At 46.8% G+C, this 10,951-nt stretch overlaps 1 protein-coding gene across 1 annotated transcript; it reads left to right on the top strand.

The window, feature by feature from the left end:
- Positions 1-319: 319 nt before the first annotated feature.
- LOC140905127 (lysozyme C) lies at positions 320-7,821 on the top strand. Its single transcript, XM_073327823.2, has 4 exons — positions 320-1,891; positions 2,702-2,866; positions 5,417-5,495; positions 7,354-7,821. Exons 1-4 carry the CDS (start codon positions 1,495-1,497, stop codon positions 7,418-7,420), a joined length of 708 nt encoding a protein of 235 aa, XP_073183924.1. The 5' UTR covers positions 320-1,494; the 3' UTR covers positions 7,421-7,821.
- Positions 7,822-10,951: the final 3,130 nt, after the last annotated feature.

Below are 10,951 nucleotides of genomic sequence, written 5' to 3'. Positions count from 1 at the left end.
AACTGTGTCCCCAAGCCACTGCCCTAACCACTGGGCCATCCTTGCTTTCATAATAATAAAGAACAGGGTGTGGGCTCTGGGAGGGAGTTTGGGTGAGGGAGAGGGGTCAGGCTCTGGGCAGGAGTTGGGGTGCACAGTGCAGGCTTTAGGATGGGGAAGGGGGTTGGGGTGCAGGAGGGGGTTGGCACTTACCTCAGGTGGCTCCTGAAAGTGACCGGCACACCCTGGCAGCGGCTCCTAGCCGGGGGGGTCTAGGGGGTCTCCGTGTGCCACTTCCCACAGACACCACCCCAGTGATGGGTGCGGGGGGCAGTGTGCGGAGACCCCCTGTCCCCTCCAGGGCCGTAGAGCCGTTCTAGCCACTTCCGGGAACAGTGTGGAGTGAGGGCAGGCAGGAAGCCTGCCTTACCTCTGCTGCGCTGCCGGTGGCAGCGGCCGGGGCCCCCACGGGCCCTTTTAAACCACCTGGGCCCCTGGGCAATTGCCCCATTACTCCCTCGCTCCCCCATCGGCGGGCCTGAGTAAACCTAGGAAATTCAGGGAAACTCGCACACTGGAAAGTTTGGAAAGTCATCATTAAGAAGCACAAACTAGATTCAACTCTGGGCCAACAGGCTAGCACACAGATGTACTCAGTAACCTTAATGTGATCTTTCCTCACGTTATTTTACTACAGAGGGACAAATATATATACACTAACCCCTCCTCCTTCCCCAGCCTCCCCCCCACTCAAAAGAAGAATGTTTGTTTCTGAACTTCTGCGCTTAGGGTGTCCAATTCATTTCAGCTTTTTAGTAAAGTCTTCCCTCTCCCTCAGGCCTCTCCTAGCGGTTTCGAAGCTGACACTCCTCTGGTTGGGCATTTTAGATGGAGTAGCCCAAATCAGGCTTGTAATGGGAAACTCAGTCACAACATTAACTACAGAGTCACTATTGTCATTCTGCAGTGTTACAGAAACAGAAATCTTAGCATCTGACCTTGTAGTTGTTACAAAAACAAAATTCACATTCATATTAATTTTTTTAAATTTACACATCAAAGTCAATGTCTGCAAAGTGCTATTGCGAATTTAGGTCTGCTGAGCAGGCCCTGTTGGTATCAGTAGTTGGTAGACAGCGCCAGGGCCCTAATTTAGCACACATCCCTGTAATAAAGGTGTTCTCCCACCCCTGGAGAAAAAGATATAGTATAAACTGTTCTCTTAGGGTGTAGAAAGCCAGTCATTACTGAGACTTATTAGTGTAAGTTTAAAATAGCTCTTGCTCAGCATAAGAATACCTAGCAATACCTAGACAGAGCATATAGGCCACAAGAGAGGTATCATTATCCCCTTTCTGCATATGGGGAAACTGAGGCAGAGGTAAAGTAACTTGTTCAAGGTCACCCGGCAGACCAGAGGCAAAGCTTGCACTACAATGTAGGTCTGTTGGATCCCAGTCCAGTGCCCAGTCCACTAGGCACACTGCATTTCCAAAGACATAGCAGAACTTACAGATGCCACAGAGAACTAGACAACCTTTTAACCCACCTACCAAAGTATTTGCAGTTTATCATTCAAAGCTGGGAGCTGCAGGGAGGGGCTGCTGCTTTAGCTGCCCAGTGTGGCAGGAGGGACAGCTGAGAGCTAAGGGAAGGGCCACTGCTTTCCGGGCGGAGCGTGATTTGAGCTGTTCCCTGTTGTTCCTCCCCACTATTAGCAGGCACACATCGTCTCTAGTCTCAGTGATAGGAGCCTGGGCTTGCTACACCACCAGCATGAAGGCTTTGCTAATCCTGGGGCTTCTCCTCCTGCCCCTGGCTGCTCGTGGGAAGACCTATGAAAGGTGTGAGCTGGCAAGAGCAATGAAAAGGCTTGGGCTGGATGGATACCACGGCTACAGCTTGGGACATTGTAAGTCTGCTGCCTTGGAGGAGATGTCTATGTGATTCAGGGGGCGGGGAGGGAATGGGGATAAGTTGACAGGTGCCCATTTTCCTTTGGAAAGTCCAGTCAAAAAGGGGACCCAGCAGTGTCCAGTCAGATGTACTGACTGGAGACCAAAAGTCCGTTTACCAGAGAGGGTGGGAGTGGGAGGGGAGGTACTGGGTCATCAACCTTTGACAGCCCCTGCTCAACTAGGGTCGCCTTCTATCTGCAGACAACCGTGCGGTAGGCTCTGCGTCTGACTGCAGCTCCTGTCCAGGCCCCGGAGCAGAGGGAGCCCAGCTGGTGAGGGAGGGAGGATGAGACAATCCAGCAACAGGGAGCGGGGAGAGCATGGAGCAATACGGGGAGGGCGAGAGAAGAGTGAGTGGGGGCAGGGCTTTGGGGGAAGAGGTGGGGCTGTGGCAGGGGCTCAGGAGTTTGATTTTCAGCAATTAGAAAGTTGGCAACTCTACACCCCAAAACACTCACTGGTGTTTCCTTCAAAGATATTGGCCCCATGTGGTGTTCACATGACAATCAAAAGTTTTCCATGTAGAATGTTTTTTTCTTACTCTTCATATTAAATAAGGATTGTGAATCTGATCAATTTAATGGGAAGCAAAACTGCCTGTGTGTATTTTGTATTACATAATCATTTACATCATCTACAAACCAGTGATATAGGGGCATTTAGATTCATATTTCTGTAAAGTATCAAGCTATGAGGAGTTTGTATCACCAGAGAAAATACATCAGTCTGTGTGTGGTTATTTTTTTTAAATGGAACCTTCACAGGGGTGTGCGCAGCAAGATACGAGAGCAACTTTAACACAGGAGCCACGAACTATAACCCTGGTGACCAAAGCACTGACTATGGGATTTTACAGATCAACAGCCACTGGTGGTGTAATGATGGCAAGACTCCAAGAGCCAAGAACGCATGTAAAATCCAGTGTCATGGTAGGTGCAATATGTTCCTACAGGTAACACTATGAAGGGCAAATTCTGCCTGTTTGTGTGAGCCTATAGCATTGCAAAGTTATAACTGAGGCCATATTTTGCTCCTAGTAGCCCTACATTAAAAAACCAACCCCTTATTCTACAGACAGAAGGGCGAGGTTGCAATGTGTGGGGATGCATGTGTGCTATAAAAGGGGAATTCCCAAAGGATTTTTTAAAAAGGAATTGTGTTCCTTCTTTTCTGACTTTCTGTTTTATGTTTCTTTAGTAAAAACAATTCCCTTTTCGAGAAGCATTTACTACTTACCGGTTATGTTGATTTGAGTACATGTAACTTTGTTCTCAGAGGATGAAGTTCACCACTGTGCAGAAGGCCAGCACAAATGCCGGTTCCTGCCCTTGCTTCATTATAAAAAAAAACATTTAAAGTTTCTAATTTAAAGAGACACAATCAACTTGAAATCTAGTCCATTTTAAGAAAGAATTAAAAATAGTTTCAAGTACTACAATATACCTTCCCGTCCCCTGACAGTTTTTGTATTTTTACAATCCCTCTTTTTTTTTTTGGACTTGTCTCCTCTGTTGCTGTGTGAGAGACCCACACAAACAACATAGAAAACTGTCTGTCTGACTATACACAAAACCAGCAAAATAGCTATTCAGAAAGAGTAAAACCAACCCTTTTGGAGAGGGTTAGCACAGAATTTATGGTCTCACCTAAGACATATTACACCCAAAAGCTATCAAGGGCACCAAGGAAAGAAGATGGAAAAAATACCAAACAATATTTTTCTCTCATTTCTTTCAATTTCTGGTGACTTTTAGGTGCTACTTGTGGTAATAGTTGGTTTAAAATTTTCAGACAAGTGTGTTATATTGAAGCAGATGGTGTGGTATCCCTTTATAGTACTAGAAGACATTTGTTCTGAAATAAAACCATTAAATAGAATTCAGCAAAGTCTAATAGAAACAGATAGAAACTTCAAAGAGAGAAACAGAGCAATTGCCATACTGGATCTAACCAGTGGTCTTTCTAGTTCAATACAATGTCTCCAATAGCCTCTTTACTCCTGGGGGAATTCTATGCCAAAAATTAAAAATTCTGTACACAATATTTTAAAATTCTGCAAAATTCTTCATATTTTATTTGTCAAAAGAACACAATATAATCACATCTGTTTCAATCATTTTGGTAATTTATTTTGAAATACGTGTCAGCAAGTATGTCTGTAACAATACAGACAACAAAAAAGATTCAGGAAATGTTTTCTGACAAATAGATTCCTTACTAGGCATATTAATACAGGACTCTGAGTAATAACTCATTTAAACTATAGTACAGAACCATATTTCCTGCTCCCCTCAGAAGCAGTGCAAAGACTTGGGGGAGTCAGGGGTAACAGAGGATCTGAGGGAGAGGGAAGTAATTGCTGGGAAGGAGCCTGGGTGTGAACTTAGAAGGTTGTTGGGTATGGGTGGGAAAAGTATGGAACAGGTGTTTTTGGGAGGTGGGGAAGGATTGTTAGGGAGCTTCCCCCATGCAGACCCTGGCTGACCCCTAGCCTCTCCCATTCAGTCAGGCACATATGCCCCTGTCCACATGTGTCCCTCCACCCCCACTTAGCCAGGCCCCATACCAATGTGTCCCTGCACCTCCTCCCCCTGTACCCATGTGTCCCTGAACCCCCTCAGCCAGCCACCTCCCCCCATCCTCATGCAGCCCTAAACCCCCTCCCCATCTTCATGTGGCCCTGCAACTCCCTCCCCACTGTGGCCCAGCACTTCCACTCCCATTCAGGCCCTCCCCCAGCTTGTCCTCCCCAACTAGCCCTTATGAGCCCCTGTCTGTGATCCCGCAGCAGCCCCATGATGTCTGTCTCCCCATGTCCCCTGTCTCCTGACCTGGCCCGACAGGCGCTGTGAAGAAGGCATTGCAGGCTCTTTCTCTTCCCTAGTTGGCCGGGAGCGCCACAGCACCCTTTGGTGGGTAAAAGGTGGAACTGTAGCACCTTTCTGGCAGAAGCTATTTTCTGGGGGAAAAAACCCTAAAAATATGCATAGCACATCAATTATGCATGCACACAGTGACATAGAATTCCCCCAGGAGTGTATAATAGCAGTGACCATTATCACATGTGCCAGAGGAAGATACAAGACAACTTACAGTAGTTGGTTATGCTATAACTAGCCCACAGACTTACAGCATTCTAAAGCTAAGATCAAATTGTGGAACTAACATGATGCTTGACACCAGAAAATTGCTTACTCTGTTTGTGTGTTATATCCCTTTTCCCTACCCTGGGTCTATCTTTCTATTTAGATTCTAAGATCTTCAGAACACGAACATCTACGATTCTATGTTTGTACAGTGCCTATCACCACAGGGTCCTGTTCTTGGTTGGTCCTTAGATGCTACTGTAATCAACTTGATTAATAAACAATAATACATAAAATATTATTTCAGCATCCATTTTAAGATGACTGATTTTAAAAAAATGAAGAGGAAAATGTTTTTTTCTTCCTCCGCTTACCACTGTATTTCTTTTTTAGAGTTACTGGCAGCAGACATTACAGCGAGTGTAAATTGTGCAAAGAGAGTTGTTCAGGATCCTAATGGCATGGGTGCATGGTACGTCTAAAACTCTTACAAGAACTAATAACAGTGACATATTTGTGTGTACAGTTAGGGGGGAGGCTAGTTAAAAGAGAGAGACTACAATCTTCTTTCAGATAAACAAGCTTGTATAGAAGCAACAAGCAGGTTGCTAATATTTGCATGCTTAATTATTAACAGATTTGAACTCAGAACTTGTATACTAAGGATTCACAGCACAATATATTTATGGACATTGAGGCATCTCAGTTGTAGCTCTGATACACATGAAGGCGACTTGGACCTTTACAGCAGCAGTGGAGATAGCTCTCAGATCTTCCTCCTCGAAAAACTCCTACACTTGGACTGAAAACAACTCTCTATTCATTATTAAAGGTGTACGGTCTATGACATAGAGTTGACCAGTTTGGATTTCATCCAGTATAGAGCACTGGCACTGTGAATGGCAGTCTATCCCATTTGCTCTAAACAACAGTCCAAGTGCCCTCTCTAGGTTCACAACTCACCTACTTCTGGGGTTTGACTTTTCTAATGACCAATAAAACAGCACAAAGTCCAGTCTAAACCTCCTCCGCAGACTTGGCTGACCTGACAGTTCCTAGCTCAGGATTGCTCAGCCCACCCCTTAGGTCCTCTCGGCCTCAGACCCAAGATCCCTCTGTTAGGTGACTGGCTCTGAAGCCTTTTTCCTCCATTTTAATTCCCTCTAGACTTGTTACTTCTGGCAGGTGAAATGGGACCGGCTTCAGCTGCTGTCTTCAGGACAGACAATTAACCCCTTCCTGCCCAGGTTCGCCCTGCTTGTCCACCACATCAGAAGCACACACACTCTTCTACTTAGAGAAATGTATTTGGTGAGCATCTGTGGTTCCCAGGAATTCAAACACCAAAGTAACAAATCCAGAACCACCAGGGACTTCAAGATTACATCTATGCTGCACAACAGGGCCACTTGATCTTTCATATGGCAGTGGGGATGGAACTTAAATCACCTTTCTCCAGAAGTTTAGTGCCCTCCAGCTGGAGATAAAAGGAAATGTTCATTAATTTTATTTAGCAGGATAGTGCTTATGGCACAACACTGAACAAATTTGATTCCATCCAGTAGAGAGCAATTCACACAGGCCATCTTCCAATTTTCCCCAGGGGTGCTCAAACCCTGCTTAGCCCCAGGCCCTACCCTCGCTCCACCCCTTCCTTGTAGCCCCCACCCCCACCCAGCCTCTTTCTGCTCCTGGCGCACCTTGGCCCCACCCCCATTCCACCCCGTTCTCCAAGGCCTACCCCACCCACCTCTTCCTGTCCCTGCTCCACCCTCTTCCCGCCTCTTTCTGCCCTCCCCCCAGAGCATGCCCTGTCCCCACTCCTCCGCCTCCCTCCCAGCATCTCCTGCACGGCACGAAACAGCTGATCCATCGGGGCCGCTGGCGGACGGGAGGCGCTGGGCGGGGAGGGGGAAGCTTGGCTGTCAGTGGGTGCTAAGCACATGCTAATTTTTTTCCAAGGGTGCTCCAGCCCTGGAGCTCCCATGGAGTTGTTGCCTCTGAGCAGCGTCACAAACACACCAAATTTATGTGGCAGGAATAGCAGCTGGTAAGTGGGCCTTTTGACAACCATTTGACAACCTTTTAGGAAGTGTTGGCAGACTCAGGATTTATTCAGGCATGCATAGCTCCAGGACTCAGCTGGGCCATTCAGACTAGGCAGGTGCTCTGCTGGGATTGGACCAGTAGCAAATTATTTGTTATATTAGCTCGGATCTCTGCAGAAAAGTTAATCATACAAAAATGTAATTGGTTGGTTTTTTCTTGGGTGGCTTTGCACTAATTGATGAGATGGCCATAATCAACTAATGTGATTTTTAACTCAACAGGGTGGCATGGAGAAAGAACTGCAAAGGACGAGATGTCTCCCTGTGGATCCGTGGCTGTGGGCTATAAAGTGATGGGGTTTATCGCATCTTGGTTCCCTTATAAATAAGGAGCTTTTCACATAGAGCAAAATATTCTCTTTGCTTGCTTCCCTTTTACAATTAATCATGTTCAGAATAAAAAAAATTCAGGAGAAAGGTTTGCAGGGCAACTGACTGGTAAAATGCAAATATTTTACTCCTTGCTGTGGATCGTTCCATGTGACCAGCTGCAGTAACTTATTTTGTGTTCTACACAGTTTTAAAGAGCTCCTATTAGCTCTATATTATGTATACACATTAGAATAAGCCAGATCTGTTTTTCCTGTGAGATCCTGCTACTACTTTGTTCTGCTAATTAGTAATATTATGTCATCTTGCTTTCGAGCTCACATTCATTACACTCAATAAAATTACTTACTTTGCGCATCATTTTTGTGATTCTTGGTTAATATACAAAAGAAACTGAATAAGAGATTATGAACTTGGGCCCAAGTCTTCAAACATATTTAGGCTCTTAACTTCCATTGATGTTCATTCAATGGAAAATAAGAGCCTAAATACCTTTAAAGAACAGGGCCTGGTACTATGAGATAAAGATTGTGGGAGAAGAACATAATCAGGGAGACCTACATGTTTTATATTGACTATCATAGTTTCTAAAAACATGGTGCGGAATTGTAATCTGTTATATATAATTATGTTCCAAAAACATGAATTTGGGCTTAAAAAATATGTTAAGATTGTAGCAACTACACTGATGCCACTCATCACATCATTTACACAACCCAAGCACTTAAAAGCAAAGAAATTAATAGTTAAGAACACTGGTCCTCTTACATTGTCAACATGACAAACACACACGCTGGTCCCCGTTCAATAAGGTATTGAAGCACGAATCATCCACTGTCAGGTCAGAGGGAGAGGAGAGGTACTTCCAGCACTCCGGCAAACCCCAGCTAGCAGATGCTCCTTTGGAGACTGTTACCAACTGGCAGAGTTAGCTCTCCATTGGAGCATACCAGGCAAGAGAAATCAGAGAGCTGACAAGGGCACTGAGGAACTATTGGGATTGCAGCTAGCGGTGTGCCCAAGACAGAGGTGCAGCTTCACAGCAAGCTGATCATAGGAAGGAGCCCAGGGTACCAGACAGTAGTCCAATTGTGTTGCCAGAATTCTGGTCAGCGTGTTGTGGTGGGATCCCCACTGACCACGTAGTAGAACCCCTGGGCTGGGACTGGGAGGAGTAGAGTGAAGCCAAGGTCATGCATGGATTCACCAAGGGCAAGTCATGCCTGACTAACCTAATTGCCTTCTATGACGAGATAACTGGCTTTGTGGATGAGGGGAAAGCAGTGGATGTGTTATTCCTTGACTTTAGCAAAGCTCTTAACACGGTCTCCCACAGTATTCTTGCCAGCAAGTTAAAGAAGTATGGGCTGGATGAATGGACTATAAGGTGGATAGAAAGCTGGCTAGATTGTCGGCTCAACGGGTAGCAATCAATGGCTCAATGTCTAGTTGGCAGCCGGTATCAAGCAGAGTGCCCCAAGGGTCGGTCCTTGGGCCAGATTTGTTCAGTATCTTCATAAATGATCTGGAGCAGTGTTTCCCAAACTTGGGACACCGCTTATTCAGGGAAAGCCCCTGGCGGGCCGGGCCAGTTTGTTTACCTGCCGCGTCCGCAGGTTCGGCCGATCGCGGCTCCCACTGGCCGCGGTTCGCCGCTGCAGGCCAATGGGGGCTGCGGGAAGCGGCGTGGGCCGAGGGACATACCAGCCGCCGCTTCCCACAGCCCCCATTGGCCTGGAGTAGTGAACCGCGGCCAGTGGGAGCCGCAATCAGCCGAACCTGCGGACTCGGCAGGTAAACAAACTGGCCTGGCCAGCCAGGGGCTTTCCCTGGCCAAGCAGCGTCCCAAGTTTGGGAAACACTGATCTGGAGGATGGCATGGATTGAGCCCTCAGCAAGTTTGCAGATGACACTAAACTGGGAGGAGAGGTAGATACACTGGAGGGTAGGGATAGGATACAGAGGGACCTAGACAAATTAGAGGATTGGGCCAAAAGAAATCTGATGAGTTTCAGAGTCCTGCACTTAGGACAGAAGAATCCCATGTACTGCTACAGCCTAGGGATCGAATGGCTAGGCAGCAGAAAAGGACCTGGGGGTTACAGTGGACGAGAAGCTGGATATGAGTCAACAGTGTGCCCTTGTTGCCAAGAAGGCTAACAACATTTTGGGCTGTATAAGTAGAGACACTGCCAGCAGATCAAGGGACATGATCATTCCCCTCTATTCAATATTGGTGAGGCCTCATCTGGAGTACTGTGTCCAGTTTTGGGCCCCACAGTACAACAAGGATGTGGAAAAATTGGAAAGAGTCCAGCGGAGGGCAACAAAAATGATTAGGGGGCTGGAGCACATGACTTATGAGGAGAGGCTGTGGGAACTGGGATTGTTTCATTTGCAGAAGAGAAGAATGAAGGGGAATTTGATAGCTGCTTTCAACTACCTGAAGGGGGGTTCCAAAGAGGATGGATCTAGACTGTTCTCAGTGGTAACAGATGACAGAACAAGGAGTAATGGTCTCAAGTTGCAGTGGAGGAGATTTAGGTTGGATGTTAGGAAAATCTTTTTCACTAGGAGGGTGCTGAAGTACTGGAATGGGTTACCTAGGGAGGTGATGGAATCTCCTTCCTTAGAGGTTTTCAAGGTCCGGCTTGACAAAGCCCTGGCTGGGATGATTTAGTTGGGGATTGGTCCTGCTTTGAGCAGGGGGTTGGACTAGATGACCTCCTGAGGTCCCTTCCAACCCTGATATTCTATGATTCTAAGGTCCCCCTATCCTTTGCTGCCAACCCCATCTCTGAGGGGCAACCTTCCCACCTTAGGCCAAGAGGCTTGCGCTTGTTTGCCGTGTCCCTGATACAGGACATGAGGCATTAGCCTGCTTGCTGTTCTGCCCTGCTTCAGGGCCTGAGCCCTGGACTACTTGCTGTCTGGCCCTGGCCTAGGCAACAAGGATCATGGAGACTGCTAATCCCTTTTTGAGCCGGTCCTTCCAGAAATGCAGAGCTAGGGGCCTGGCCTCCCTCCAAGTCTGATGGGGAGGGACAGCCACAACCTCCTGCACCTCTGGTGAGAGCCTCCTCCAGCCCCAAAGATTTCAACGGGAGTAAGGTGCCTTAGGGATAGCTCAGTGGTTTGAGCATTGGCCGGCTAAACCCAAGGTTGTGAGTTCAATCCTTGAGGGGGCAATTTAGGGATCTGGGGGCAAAGATTGGGGATTGGTCCTGCTTTCAGCAAGGGGTTGGACTAGATGACCTCCTGAGGTTCCTTCCAACCCTGAGATTCTATGATTAATACTTTATAGGATCTGGGCCTAGGACTCCCAAGTCTTTGGAATAGTAGATAGAAAAGAAAATGGGAAAGTAGGGAAGATCTTGTGGCTTCACAAATGGCTTGAACGATTCCCTCCTCTCCTCATCAAAGAAAAACCTGTGATTTATATTGGAGACAGTGCTGGATCTGGTATTACACTGGCACAAACGGCACTGGT

This window comes from Lepidochelys kempii, chromosome 1 (assembly GCF_965140285.1).
Source record: "Lepidochelys kempii isolate rLepKem1 chromosome 1, rLepKem1.hap1, whole genome shotgun sequence".
In the NCBI taxonomy this organism is placed as follows: Eukaryota; Metazoa; Chordata; order Testudines; family Cheloniidae; genus Lepidochelys; species Lepidochelys kempii.
This window is presented reverse-complemented; position numbering and strand designations above follow the sequence as displayed.